The 15,789-nt window shown below is 37.0% G+C and overlaps 1 protein-coding gene across 1 annotated transcript; it reads left to right on the top strand.

The window, feature by feature from the left end:
* The first annotated feature begins 1,880 nt into the window (after positions 1 to 1,880).
* LOC129268472 (BAG family molecular chaperone regulator 1-like) lies at positions 1,881 to 15,492 on the top strand. Its single transcript, XM_064104439.1, has 6 exons — positions 1,881 to 2,330; positions 6,679 to 6,792; positions 7,381 to 7,463; positions 8,093 to 8,206; positions 13,105 to 13,212; positions 14,254 to 15,492. The coding sequence occupies exons 1-6, from the start codon at positions 2,282 to 2,284 to the stop codon at positions 14,383 to 14,385; spliced, it is 600 nt and encodes a 199-aa protein (XP_063960509.1). The 5' UTR covers positions 1,881 to 2,281; the 3' UTR covers positions 14,386 to 15,492.
* Positions 15,493 to 15,789: the final 297 nt, after the last annotated feature.

Below are 15,789 nucleotides of genomic sequence, written 5' to 3'. Positions count from 1 at the left end.
ATGAATTTGGTGATCCCACGTACCTCGAAGATATAGAAAGTTATTATGTGTACAACACAGCAGTGCCAGTCATGGAAAGTTCATTGACCTTTGACCTCATTCAAATTCGACTCATATTCGAACTTGACCTGTGTCTTCAGGAGATGGACCTCTGGTATGAATTTGGTGACCCCCCCTCGAAGATATAGAAAGTTATTATGTGTACAACACAGCACAGTGCCAGTCATGGAAAGTTCATTGACCTTTGACCTTATTCAAATTCGACTCATATTCGAACTTGACCTGTGCCTTCAGGAGATGGACCTCTGGTATGAATTTGGTGATCACACCTCGAAGATATAGAAAGTTATTATGTGTACAACACAGCACAGTGCCAGTCATGGAAAGTTCATTGACCTTTGACCTTATTCAAATTCGACTCATATTCGCACTTGACCTGTGCCTCCAGGAGATGGACCTCTGGTATGAATTTGGTGATCCCACCTCGAAGCTATAGAAAGTTATTGGGTGTACAACACAATTGTTGACGACGACGACGACGCCGGAAATAGTGATACCTATGTCTCGCTCCGCTACGCAGGTGAGACAAAAATTAAAACTAATATTCTTACTTTACAGTTACACCAAGTCTCATTTCTTTTCCATGCTTCTATCAGTATCAGTCTCAAAATTGGTGATTTAAAGCCAACATGAAGTTCTTCATACGCATAAATAATCCGCTGCTGATTTCAAAACATCGGCGAATTTCTATGTGTGTGTGAGGAACTTCATGTTGGCTCTGAATCACCAATTTTGAGACTGATAGAAGCATGGAAAAGAAATGAAACTTTGTATAAAGTAAAAATATTAGTTTTAATTTTTTTTAAAGATCGTGATGTTGCATGATTGATGAATTTTATATTTTCCCCCCATAAAATCCCACCTTTGACTTTGTCACTCGGAATATCATAACCCAGGGAGCCCAGGGACTTACTGTGTATTTGACCATACTCACGGGACTAGGGTGATTTATGGTCTAAATATTTCTCCAAATGAATTGTGAAAACAGAAAGTATGCAATTATAATTTATATGGATGAAGGTCTAACGAGTGGCAGTTTCCTGACATCTGGGCACAGACTGGAACCTAAAAAAAACGAAAAGTTCTCTCCTTCTACCCCCGTTTCGATCGGCCATTTTTGTTAAAAATCGTAACAAAATAGCGCAGGCGGGAGCTCCCTGGGTTAGGAATATCAGAGACTTGAGAGAGTTCACGGTCTCGAAGCGAAGTTCGGGTAGGTGGATGGAGTGTAGTGTAGCAGTAGTGAAGTGGAGTGGAGCCTGCACGAACTTCGCTCGAGGTATTTTTTATCCTAACCCAGTGCCGAGCCTCGCCAGCCAGGCCCAGGGCCAGGCAGCGGCCAGCGCCCAGGCCATGGACATGAGCGCCAGGCGGATCCCGAATCAAGTCCGATAATTATCTTAAAATCAACTTTTACTTGCAAATATAATACCTAATAAGTGATCTAGCGATGGAACACCCGTGGAAATAAGCAGTTGTCCATTATGGAGGGATGGCCTGGTTCCTCGCGCGGAGAAATTCTTAGATTTTCCACGTCTTTGAAAACTAGTTTTTGCTTCACAGGGCGCTGCCATTTTATTTTTATTAGTCTTATTAAAGGCTAAATCATAAATCCCGACCCTAATTAAAAGTTTTTTAATGAAATTAACAATACATCAGTTGACAAAAACATAATTGAATAACGATATATTGAATAAAAAATCAATAAAATATTAAAAAATTATTGATCATGTTGATAGCTTGACTGAAATAATATAGAATCATATGTAAAATTTATCATCCATTGTTTTTTTTATTCGTTAACCTGGAAAAATACTATTATTCGGATTTCTCTGCACTGCTGCCTTGGGTACCCACTGCATGCAGCTCAGTCACGACGCGACGTGCTGTTGAGTGCATGTTGATGTTGCTGTTGTTGAATCCTAGTCCTCTGTGCTGAATACATCTACCCTCTCTGACTGACCTCTCTTACAATACATACTAAGCTACATACCGGTATACCATTTTGTGCAGGATCTCTCTGCTGATCTCCGAAGCTAACGGAGGAAGAAGAAGAAGAAGAAAGTTGATGTCCGTCTGACGTACTCTGAGTCTGACTCTGAGTCTGAGTCTGACTGAGTATGAGTCTATTATGAGTCCGAGTCACAGTTGTCTACGTCTGTCGGTCTGAGCTAAAAAGTGAGAACTGAGATCGTTACAACTGCCAAAAAAGGAGAGCGTCATGGTTTCTCAGGAAGAAAGCCATATTATAGAAATCATCGTTTCCCATGGTAACTAAACTGCCGTCCGTGCATGTATGTATTGTATGCAGGCTCCACTCTACCAGGCATAGGCCTAACCCAGGGAGCTCCCGCCCGCGCAGCGGGCGGGAGCTCCCTGGGTTACCATAGGCCTTGTAAGTTGTACTACCGGAGGCGGTACTTAACCCAGGGGGAGCTCCGGCTCGCTTCGGTCCAGGCAGTAGAGGCGCACGGCCAATAGGGGAGACAATCTCCCACATTGGAGACTAACCCAGGGAGCTCCCGCCCGCACAGCGGGCGGGAGCCCAGGAGCTTACCGTGTATTTGACCATAGTCACCGGACTAGGGTGATTTATGTTCTAAATATTTCTCCAAATGAATTGTGAGAACAGAAAGTATACAATTACCACGATTATATGGATGAAGGTCTAACGAGTGGCAGTTTCCTGACATCTGGGCACAGACTGGAACCTCAAAAAAACGAAAAGTTCTCTCCTCTACCCCAGTCTCGATCGGCCATTTTGTTACGATTTTTAACAAAAATGGCCGATCGAAACGGGGGTAGAAGGAGAGAACTTTTCGTTTTTTTGAGGTTCCAGTCTGTGCCCAGATGTCAGGAAACTGCCACTCGTTAGACCTTCATCCATATAATCGTGGTAATTGTATACTTCCTGTTTTCACAATTCATTTGGAGAAATATTTAGACCATAAATCACCCTAGTCCGGTGACTATGGTCAAATACACGGTAAGCTCCCTGGGTTAATTGGAGACTTGCTTTGCAAAAGGACAAAAGAAACAACACCAACAAAAGCATGATTTTTTCCACCCAAAATTTTGTCTCACTGAGGTCAGAAGCCCATTTGTTTTGTGTGTGATTGACAACAAAAATCCTTATCAAAACAAAAGTAGATGGTGAAAAGGGGTAATTTTTCATGAGGAATCTGCTTATCACATTTTTATTTGCCGCCAAGGTAATCCTTTTGCAGCAAATGTAACAAAGGAAATTGGTCTCCTAAACTGGAGACTGTCTCTGAAATTGGATACCCTAAATCCTAATTCTTTACAAAACTTCAAAAGTCTCTGCTATTGGAGATAATCTCCCACATTGGAGACAGTCTCCAATATTGGCCGTGTGCCTCTACTGCCAGGAGTCGACCTAGACAGCTGGCAGCTGTCTGTTTCGAGGAGTTTTCAACATTTTTTTATTTTTTAAATTTCTCCTCGTACACAGACGGCTCGCTATCGTGCAGCCACCATTAGGGGGTGAACAATGCAAAATCCCCCCAACGGGGCACATCGATTTTTGTCTTTATTTCATAAAAATATTGAAAAAGAATTGTACCAAAATAGAGATTATTATTCCGTTTTGGCCTGAAATGCACAAAACAAGTATTTTCGTGCGCGACAAATTACATCATGATTCCGGACGCGCGCCCCAAACGGGTAAAGATATCCTTGATTATAATGATGTAAGAACAAATTTGTGTGATTTTTTTCTTATATCATGAGTAAATTCTAAGTTTCTGAGCAGATGTTGGTAATGAATTTGTGTTTGATAACTTATTTTATTTTTTCTTATTAGCTGCATGTTCTATGGCACTTTCCAATAACAATATGCTCGTGTTCGTATCGTGATGCTCATCAAGTTCTATCGAAGTGCTGCCGATCGACGGCTCTACTCACGGTAAACCTCGCGCACGGGTACCTTGAGAACTAGCAGTCGACGATCACCCACAATACACCACACCTCATCATTCGATCGAAGGAGTGGACGAGATTGAAATTCGGCAAATCAGGCCCATATTTCCGTTAGAAAATATATAAATTGTTAATGCAAAACTATGTTATATGATATTTTAAGCATTTTCTGTCATTTTAGAGATAAATAAGGTAAAATTTTGATTTTTTTTCTCCTTGTTTTTGCAATCTTGTTCTATGTATTGCTCTATGAAATTGAATTGCGGAAGTCTTACGGTACGAAATTGTTTTCGAACGCAGTAATTTGCGCATCCGGAATCATAATAGTGTCCGGTAATACAATACGTGACTATACATAGATACAATGTAGACTACCTCTTCTCAGAACCGTAATAATATTCATTGATTTAATCCAAGCCAATAAAATCCTAATTGTTAATAGTTCAAACAACCCCTAATCAGAGAACAAAGAACTGCCTTCCCCTTCCCAATAATTAAACCCCCTTTTGTCCCATATCCAACATGCCCAAACCCTTGGGATATAATTTGTGTTGAAGCTTCATTATACATGTATTGGGTGAACATGCAAGGGTTGAGGTTAGAAAAGTTGAGATCATCACAGAGTTAAGATCTAGCTACATCTACATTACGATATTCTTTACAACTCTAGATGTGATACTGACTGGAATTTGATTATTAATAGTATTTCGTGATTATATTGTACATGGAACATGAGATGCTCCCAACTGGAAATGAACAATCCCAACACAACAGTATCATCAGGGAGGCAGCATAGCTCAGTCGGTTAGATTTGTAGCACATGTTTCGGATAAGATCATAGATCTCAACGTGAGGGGTTCGAGTCCTTGCTCATGTCGAAACGCGCCTAACAAAAAATCTGATGCTGTAGCGTTGTGTGTAAGCGTGCCTCACCACTGTATTCAGTGCAGGTGTGAATGCAGTTGGAAAAACACTTTGTCCATCGGAAAGGACGCAAATGTTGGTCGCGTGTATAGGAGAGTCACAACCTATGCACGTTAAAACCAATACGCTATTCGTCAAAGAGAAGGGTGTTCACCCGGTGTATTGCACCTGCTGGTCCCGGCAAAATTCAGGTCAAGTCAATCTTGACATTCATATGCCATAATAATCAATATAACGAGTCCTTCTGCCTTTTTGGCTATATAGATCTAGACCTCTCTAGCCTATATATATGGACGAGGTAATTATATAACCTTGTACGTCCACCCCAATGATGAGTGTATATATGTAGATAAAAAATTAATCATGTATTATGATTAACAAATGTTAGTGTGAGTGTTTCCCCCAATATGTTTATCCTTCATATTTTTTTCTCAAGTCTTGTGGCTGCAAGAAGAATTCTTTTTTCCACAGGAACCCAGATTGAAAACAAAAATCTAAAATGTAAAATTTTTCCTTGCATTAATTGATCCCACTCCCAGCTTTGGTCCTCCCGGCTTGTGTAATTACAGCAAAAAATGGAAAAGGAAAAACATACTTGAGTTTCAATCATTATATTTTATCTAAAATGTTAATCATGAAATTGATTCAACTTTATATCATCAGTTTTATTATTCGATAATTCAATTTATTACCTTTTTGTGCCTCATATGGCACATTTTGACGGTGTTTTCAATTTGAAATTTTGTCTAGCTCATAAATGTAAAAACCAACTTGATATGATTTGTAGAATGGGTACGAAATAAGACAACTTCCGGGGGGAGGGGGGGTGCAGCTGAAGGCTCGAAACCCATACCCATATTTAATGGTCATTTTGGCTAAAAAGATAAACATTGGGGAGTTTCATCCAAAAAGGGGCCTATGTTTAAGGGTGGGTTTAAGAATTCACCCAACAAATAGCTTTCAATTTCCATTCTAAAATGCATTTTGTTTTTCTCTTTCCCTGTACTTGGGACTGGTGGGAGGAAAAAGACACACAGCAGAGATGTAAGTCACAAAAAAACTCATGAAATGCATAAAAATGCCCTCAAAAAGCACCAAACCAAAACATCTATACAGGAAGACAATTCCTGAAAATAATGAAATTGATGGTAAACTTGCAATGTACAGAAAAATCCCAAACTCAGGAAATTTTTTGAAAACTTACATCTCTGATACAAAGAATAAACCAGAGAATAACCACCTCTCGCTCTTAATCAATTACTGTTATTGTATGGGATTTATTATATACTTTGATGAAATGGTGGATGGTTTCCAACATTTTGAGTGGGCATTTTGATCCCAGATTTTCATGAATATTTGCACCTAAGACATTGGAGGAGAATATGGAGCCATGTTTAGGGCCAGTATCTATAAATTGGGGCCATGTTTAGGGATTTTCCAGCATAAAACCATACCCCATGTTTAGGGATTTCTTCCAAAAAAGGCAACCCATTCCAGCATCACATCCCCGTATGCCTTATTTCGCGAGTACCTCCCCCCCCCCCCCCCCCCCCCCCGGACAACTTCTATAATACACATAAATCACTCTTGATAGTAAGATTTCAAAAAGTATAAAAAGGCATTGCCAGTAGCAAATTTGATCTGTTTTTAGAGAGGGATAACTAGGTTGTTAGAAGGTGACAAATAAGTTGTACTTTTTGGACATAAACCTACAAATAAATGATATTTCATATTAAAATAACTTTCTAATTGCAGGGCCACATAAACATTCTTTGAATCTTGGAACTAAGGCTACCATCGGTGATCTTGGTATGAAACTGGAAGAATTAACTGGAGTTCCTGTTGCTGGTCAGAAGATCATTAATAGAGGTTTGAAAAATTAATTGATGACTTCTGGGTATTTAGAGGAGTGTGGCTCTATTAAACTTGGGAGTCACTTCCATTAAAAGAGTAGACAGCATCTGGGGGGGGGGGGGGAGGGGGTAGGCGTGGATTGCAAATAGAGTGTCAATCATTATACACCGACCGTGGGACCTGCTGTGAGAACCCATGAATAGAAAATCTCAGATGTTGTCCAATCTTTAATAGGAATGACTCCTTCCATCCTCACAACTGCTGCACCAAAAAAAAGGAGAATTATGGCCATAAAAATATGGTGTTCAATTAATAAGCTAACTACTCTTTTGTTGATAATCTACGTTGGGAACAGTGCCACAGTGATGTCATTTGTTATCCTCAATTGAATAATGGGGGTTTTTACAGAGTCTTACTGCCCAAGACCTTTTACAATATTCTTCTTACTTCCTGTTTTTGTCTCCTTTACCTTTCCTTTATTTTTTTTCTCTTTTTTTCAATTCTTGAAAAATGTTTGGGGTGGGGTCAGCCTGCCTAACTTCCTTTGGACACCTCCCAATTTGTCCACTCTTGAGCTAATCATCTTTGATAATTTATCTTTAGGTAGAACTCTTGCAAACCATGACCAGCCGGTAACAGAAGCTGGTATCAAGCATGGAAGCAAGCTTATGCTCATCGGTAAAAAGGTATGATTATAATCTCCTGTCCTACCTATCTTACAAAGAAATAACCACCAGTGATAGTTGTTAGCCTATAACATTTCGGCAGAACCGTAACAAACACATTCAAATATTTGAATATATAACAGAGTGACAAAACACTAGTCAGAATAACTAGCTGTCAATTATGGAAGATGGTACATTCCTCTTACAATATAATGCCCATTTTCACAAAAATAATGGGCTATGGTTATTTAAAAATCACGTTTTTTCTACACATATTGTAAACTTATAGATTTTTAGATATCTATATCATTTCTCTTATTCAATTTCTGGTACATAAAATTTTAAATATTAATACACCAATGAATGATATGAAGAAAGCTTTGAATAATAGTAATGCACAAGGATGGGGGACAAGGGCAGATCTAGGATTTCATTTGGATCAAAGCACTCCTATTATGAGTGTAAATGTCTCTTTAAAAGTTGGACGAGGTGGGGCTTGTTTATAAATGAATACTTTAGTTTTAGAATGTACAAGAACAACCATGTTTATGGTATATGTCATTTCTGAGAAATCAAGAAAAACTAAATTATTTTTTGTATATGTCCAGGGTCATCAGCACTGTTACAATTTGACATTAATCTCTTGACAGTTCAATCCAGAGGAGGATGATAACTACAAGCAGATTGTTGAGGTGGAGAAAAGGATTGTAGCATTAGCAAAGAAACAGATTGAAATATCAGAAGAAATAACCGGTGTGGAAAATGTAAGTCAACAATTTCTCTTTTTATACGCCTGGTCGGGACGTTGGTATCCCGTTCGGTGTCTGTCCATCCATTAACTTTTCCTTGTATACGTGATAACTTCAGTTTAACTTAACCTAGGGGCATTTTCACGGTAACTGACATTACACGGCACAATGTTTTCACACCTTTCATTGTGTGTATCTCTAAAACAACAAATGATGGGAGTTTGCTTTTGATAGAGTTAATAAAGTGAACCTTGCTGTATACTCTGATACTAAGTTTTCCTATGTAACCACATTTTTTTACGCATCAGCAAGCAAAAATGTGACGGTAACTGACATTACGCAAAAGGACATGCAATTTCAGGGTGTTCATTAAAATTGAAATATCTGTCCCTGAGTAGATAGAGTAATAATTTGAATGTGTAAATATACCTCCGTAACTAGGTTAAGATGTGTCAAAATATTAAACAATTCGTTTTTGTCTTTTGGGGGCTATGATAATTTTTCCACAACCATGCTGGTAACTGACATTACGGTAACTGACATTACACTTAATTTGCCATAGAGATAACACATGGAAGTCAAATGTGTGGAATCATTGCATTGTATCTTCTGTGCAGGGCTTCACATGAAAGTGAGCTTGATGTGGAAGTATACCCGAGTTTCTAGGAACATTTCAATTTAAAAAAAATTTCTTTTTCTTAATTCCTTTCTTTGATTTGAACATTTTTATCATTACTTGTCGGTAACTGACAATACACATTAACATTTACCAGTGCTATATGATTTTCAAACGCATAATTTTCTTGGTACTTATATGTAAGGCTTTTTAAAATCATAAAAGTTTCATAATACTTCACATTTTTAATTGTCAAAAGATAAGAAATGTATGTTTACTTACTGGGGGGGGGGGGGGTGGGGTCATAGCAGCTACATGTTTTCCTATAGTAATTTAATATTGCATTGACTGTACACATGGATTTTTCTGACTATACACCCATAATATATTCATCAGTTTTATATTGACTTTATAAACCTTTTCCTTCTCCAGCCTCCCCCTCCCCTCAAAAAAGGCAAAATGAATAAGGGTCTCCTCCCCTAGGCTACACGTACCCCTCCCCCGAATCTCATGCAGCCATGTAGTTTTATTGATTTCTATTCTGGTCAGTGCAAGCAATGCTTATCTGTCGAATTTCAATTCTCTTCATAATTTGTTTAATCATTTTCTTTGCTAATTTCTTTTTTAAGCTGTCAACAAAAAATAAACTCCAGCGTCTAAACTGAAACTGAACTATTTGTAAATTAGAAAAAAAAACAGTTTTAGTAGATCCATGCAACATTGATAAAAACTGTAAAATTTAATTTTTCATCTATACTTGTAAGTTGTAAACCAAAAACAAAAATTGTATCACACATCCACACTACTAACAGGTATAAAAGCCAGGAATTTACTTTTAGCGAGGCAATGCTCATAAGAATCCTAGAAACTAAAAAAGGGACCCTGGAAATCCCCTTCATCACAATGTTCAGCTTAAAAAATGTTGCAGATTTAGGCAATAGGTTGGGAAAAGTACCCCCTACCCCCCAAAAAAAAAACCAAACAAAAAATTGTCTGATACAAACAATTAGGTACTTGGTAAGTGCATGTACAAAACAATTTCATAGTAATTTTTTTTTGCACGATGGGAATGCAACTTCCTTCATAATTTCATATTGTATTCCTTGTGAACTATACCTTTTAAAGTCAATAGCAAGCTCCTTCTGGTGTGACTTTTAAAGTGAAAGACTTAAATAACAAGTATACAATATTTCTTCACCAGAAAATTGACCACATATTTGCATTTCAATATTGATAACCAACGTTTTATCATGGTAACTGACATTACATCTCGGTAACTGACATTACATTTTCCACTTGGTAACTGACATTACATATATTTAATGGTACCCTATGGCTTCATTGTGAATTGGTAATCTTTAATTTTGGTGTAGAAGAGAGGGGTGTTACCTAGAGAGGAAATCTACCAAGTTTCATATGATATATCCTCTTTTCCAGGAAATGAGAAAAAAAAGTGAACATGTTTTCGGTAACTGACATTACATATCATATCACATACTTCATCAATGTTTTTTTATCAGATGAATGAATTACTGGTGTTTCTTTCTGTGGGATTTTAAAACTTGTTATAATAGCAAGCTAAATCACAGGTGAAAACATCATGACCAAACCTGTTCTTTAAAAATCTGTCAAAACAAAATATGTATCAATATACTATTTTCAACACTAATTTGTATCCATACTTTGGCAGCCATTTTGAAATAAAAAATGGCTGCCAGAGTCAGAAAAAAAAAATCCTCAGAAACTTCAGGTCTTGTTTTATTGAAAAACATAAAGCATTTGACATGAATATCAACTTGATTTTTTTGCCTCTGTGTCCATCTGTGGTGAAAATGCCCCTAGGTTCATATCATTTGGTGTGTATGATACTAGCATGCATCCCAGGAAGCCTATTGATTTTTGAGGTCAAAAGGTCAGAGGTCAAGATCACAGTGACATGTTTTCATCTTACCCTTCTGAAGTCCTTGTAAACGTGATAACTTTAGTTTAACCTAAACTATGCTCATATAATTTGGTGTGTATGATACTAGCATGGATCCCAGGAAGCCTATTAATTTTGAGGTCTAAAGGTGAAGATCACAGTAAAATGTTTTCATCTTACCCTTCTTAAGTCCATGTTAACGCGATAACTTAAGTTTAACTTAACCTAGGCTCATATAATTTGGTGTGTACATGTCTGATACTAGCATAGTTCCCAAGAATTCTATTCATTTTGAGGTCAGGAGGTCAAAGGTGAAGTCGCTACCTTCCACTTTTCTTGCCTGACCAGGAACTCCATTTTCCGCATTACAGGCGGGCATATTACATGTATGTGCTCGCATTAACGACACTCAGGATGACATTAACTAGGGATGTGATATCTTATGCATGATATTGAATAGCGATATCATGTTTCCATGGTTCATTATTAAACTTGCACATGAGCTATCAAAGTCGCCCTCAAATTTGTTGTATAAGGTTCAGGATGGTTATTATGTGTACCAACCTTTCAGAAAGAAGAGGCTAAATTAAGCCAATACCAATTTAAACAGATTAGGCCATATGAAACCAGTGATATTATGAAAACCTACATTTTTTTAATTGAAAATTTTCACAACATTGATCCAAAATAGGCACAGAATCCTTCAATTTTACTTTTAGAAATGCAAAAGCGCCCCAAATGACAAGCTCAGTCGATTCGCATTCAAGTTTTGTCAAAGAATTGTACGCATACGACCTTGTGCTGAACTCCATTTTCAACGCATGTCAAACCAAAGATTGTGGTTTGATTTCACCCCATGTGAATGACTGAAACTGCTGATAACATCCCCCTCCCCTGTTTCATTGACACAGACAATCTGGTGCGAAGCATTCTGTGATAGGATATTAAATGGAGGGCCCATGTAGACAAGAATCACCTCCTTGACATGTTAAGAACCCATTGCACTCTTTGTTAGAGTGTATTGGGAGGAGAGACCCATGGGTCAAGGTCATTCCAGTTCAATTTTCCCTATTAATAATGATTGTATCTCAGCATTGAATAATAGCAATGAATATTGAGTGTTAAAATACACCAAGGAAGATTAAGTCTCTTTGGAACTGTTTCACTGACATACTTGCTCTGAGCATATTACATACAAGGATTTCAGTAGCTATTAACAGTTGTCAATGAAATTCACTAAGGATTTAATGCATGAAATGCTCCCCAGGCTTGAATTCTCTCATGTTTTGGCATGCACACACACTGAATTGAGCCAATCTACATGTATGCAAGCGATATGCACTTTACACTTTATTCTAATGCACTTAAATGGATGGTCCAGGCTGGAAATATTTATATCTTAATACATAGAGTAGAATTCACTGAGCAAAATGCCAAAAATTTCATCAAAATCGGATAACAAATAATAAAGTTATTGAAGTTTAAAGTTTAGCAATATTTTGTGAAAACAGTCATCATGAATATTTATTAGGTGGGCTGATGTCACATCCCCACTTTCCGTTTTCTTATGTTATTACATAAAATCATAATTTTTTCATTATTTCATACTTGTGTGAATAATATGTCTCCCTTATAATGGAATAAGTTGCAGCAATGAATATCTAATGCACTAAATCAGTTGTCAATCCAATTTTTCTAGTTCTTAAAGGAAAAAAATTAAATAAACCTAATTTCATATAATAAAATACAAAGAACAAGTGGGGATGTGACATCAGCCCACCTAATGAATATTCATGACGACTGTTTTCACAAAATATTGCTAAACTTTAAAATTCACTAACTTTATTATTTGTTATCCGATTTTGATGAAATTTTTGGCATTTTGCTCAGTGAATTCTACTCTATTTATTTAGCTATAAATACTTCCAGCCCGGACAATCCCATGTAGTGCAGATTTAAACTGTTTTGAATGTGGGCCTCCATTTTTGTTCTTTTTATGGCATATTTCAGTATAAAAAACATTGTTTGTCTTTCATTGAATCATGCAAATATGTATAATTGCTAGATTTATATAGCACTTTTTGCCTTAGGATACAAATCCCTATTATTACCCTGGCTGTAGCTGCGTTGCCCATATAGGCACTCAAGCATTCGGGGAATTTCTTCCCACCAGGTACCCATTCAACTCACATGGGTTGAGTGCAGTACAATATGGGTAAATTACTTGCTGAAGGAAAGCACGCCATGATTGGGAATGGAATCCATGGCCCTCAGATTGAAAGACGAGAGTCATAACCACTCGACCACAATGCCCCCACAAATAGATATAGAGTCAGTTGTAGTCTCTAATCAATGCGCTTACTTTTTTTTCAACAGGGTTATCTACAGAAGGATTTAGAAAAAGATTCTTTGTCCAGGCTGGGTAAGAGATTAGCATCTTGTCATGAGGAGTATGTGCGATTTCTTGAGAAGTTAGATTCCTTGGTAAGCATGTTTTTGCAAGAAAGAAAATAATATGTTTTTATTTTATTTTAAAAGTACACACAAGTTCAGTAAGAGCAGGGGTAAATAGGAAATTGGAAGAAAAAAAAAGCAATTTCTAGGAGTATAAGATAATCCAGTGGGATTTGCCCATGTGGCCAAGGATTATGTTTAGATTTTGAAGGTGCAAGGTTGACTTCTGCTTGGACTATGTAGAGTGTATGTGGATAGTTTTCATTGAAGATGAGGCGACATGGAAAATTTTGATGTAGACACACGTATGTAACACTCGGCCTCGCCCCAATATACCTCCCATCCCCCAATTACACAATAAAATAATGTTCAAACTAGCTACTTACCTGTTTGATTAGCTTAGTTATAGATGGGGTAGAAACAAACATTAGAATTTTTTTTTTCAGATTCAGATTTATTTCCAACAGAAATAACATAAATATTGATACAAATCATTTTCATACATTGTAACAAATATTTGCGATACAAATCATTGTCTTTATAATCATAGTAAAAAACATTCATGATAATTAACATATAAAGATATATACAAAATGTGGTGCATTTCGTAGACAAATTATAAAATATAATTCAAATAGAAAAAAAAAGGTATCTGTGGAAATAGGAGATTCACTCAAAAGCAAAGCTTGTATAATGTGAACCTCCCTCAAAGAAGAGAAAAGAGGAGAGAGAGAACGAAAGAGGGGGGGGGGGAGACGCAATGGTTGCTATTTGCCTACGGAGACTTACTGAATAGATTAAAAAGAACAAGATAACACACAGAAAAAGACAAAACTAATAATTGAAAGTCATAGATTAATAGGCATTTCTAAAGCACTGTCTGACACTCTAGAAATATTCTATTCTGAAACGCACAAAAAATAAGAAATATTAGCGAGTTTGAATGAATGTCATAGTGTCAAAAGTTTATGTATTTTTTGTAATAATGTATTTTATGTTGTCTAACTTACATCTAATCCTCTCTCTCTCTCGCTCTCTCTCTCTCTCTCTCTCTCTCGCTCTCCTATCTAGGATCTAGGTACATGTAACCAATCAATACGCAGGAAGAGAAAAGATGTCATTAAAGATATTCAAAGTCAACTAGACTCCAATGATTCCTTGAGTTCAACCATTGACAAACTACAAAACACCAGTAACAGCTGATCTACACTAATGGGTCTACATATCAAGTGAATCCAAGATTACCCAAAGAGAGTTGGTCTTTATGAGAAGGTGGTCCTTCATAGGTTCTTTCTATTCATGTTTAAATGGAAGGAATCATTAAATGTGGTCCTTCTAAACATATGGTCACTAAATCAGGTTTATCTGTATATTCTCAGGCTGCATCATATTTTATGTGTTTATATCTCAAGGAGGAGAATGTCAGGTGATCTTGTCATGTGATCAGTCATATGACAGTCTTGTTATGATCTTATGGATGAGTAAACCCAAGTGCAAATTAGTCTGTAATTCAGATACCTTCTCTAAAATTAGCAAAAATTTTGCTCCAAAGGCACTATGTCCATATTTGAGAACAGTTTCCTTGCATTACCCATTGGTTTTGTAAACATAATGATAAAGATAATGTGATGGCCATGGATCGCGGTTTAGGCTGGCACAGTTTGTTTATCCTTGTATTCTGCTACCTGGAATAATGGATTCAAGATGATATTGGAGTGTCCTCCACAGATTACATTGCATCTTGAAAATTAGATCATCTGAGCATAAATGAACATTGAATTTCCAATTAGATCTTGCTTTGTATGGCATGGCAAGTTTAGTTTTAACTGCATTGTGATTCCAAAACATCAAAACTTCTTCTTCTTCTTCTGGAAACAGTACAGTCCACCGTCTGGTGTATTGTCGTACTGGTGAAGTGCAGCGTGCAAGTGTATGTACATTATTCGATAAAAAATTGCTTACAGCCTGCAAGTAAAAACAACCACCGTTATTAACGGAGCTGGGTCTTTTGTACCTCTTGTTTAAAGATGTGTAGAGAGGTACAATTAACTGTGCTGTTGGGGAGGGAGTTCCAAAGTCTTATGTCAACTTTTGTCAACATAATCCATTCCAGCCTTGAACTTTGATTGTTACCCTTGTGTTTCCACCAAATATTGCTACCCACAAAATTATTAAGGCATCACCGAGAATCGCTCATTCTCATAAATATGTTTTTGTACGTTGTGACAATGTTTTACTTATGTAGACTATGTATGTTTTTTCATGTTTTTATTGAGAGTGTAAATAAATTGAATTGAAATTGAATTGAAAGGTTGTGAGTTCGAATCCCAACTCTGCCATTGTCTCCACTTTGATAAAAAGGCCCAAGAGTGATATCTGTCGTCTATTAGGTCAGCCACTATGACTGATTAACCTAGACGTAAAATGTTTCCAAGGTAATTGGTTATATACCAACTTTTAGTTCTTCTGACAGAATTGATCCCTAGCCCTATTATCTTCATACAAAATACAGTCAAGATCACTATTGAATATATTTCTCCTGGTTTTAAGTTATACAAATTTTAGAAAAGAGATGCCTGATCTTCGGGATAGTTTGGAACGTAAATA

The sequence above is a fragment of the Lytechinus pictus genome, chromosome 9 (assembly GCF_037042905.1).
Source record: "Lytechinus pictus isolate F3 Inbred chromosome 9, Lp3.0, whole genome shotgun sequence".
Lineage (NCBI taxonomy): Eukaryota > Metazoa > Echinodermata > Echinoidea > Temnopleuroida > Toxopneustidae > Lytechinus > Lytechinus pictus.
This window is presented reverse-complemented; position numbering and strand designations above follow the sequence as displayed.

Bases quoted from the DNA above. Each gene is read 5' to 3' on its own strand.
- LOC129268472 (XM_064104439.1), top strand. From the start codon at position 2,282: ATGGTTTCTCAGGAAGAAAGCCATATTATAGAAATCATCGTTTCCCAT. The intron at 7,464-8,092 runs GTATGATTATAA...ATCTCTTGACAG, and splicing joins TTATGCTCATCGGTAAAAAG to TTCAATCCAGAGGAGGATGA. The intron at 13,213-14,253 runs GTAAGCATGTTT...TCTCCTATCTAG, and splicing joins TTGAGAAGTTAGATTCCTTG to GATCTAGGTACATGTAACCA.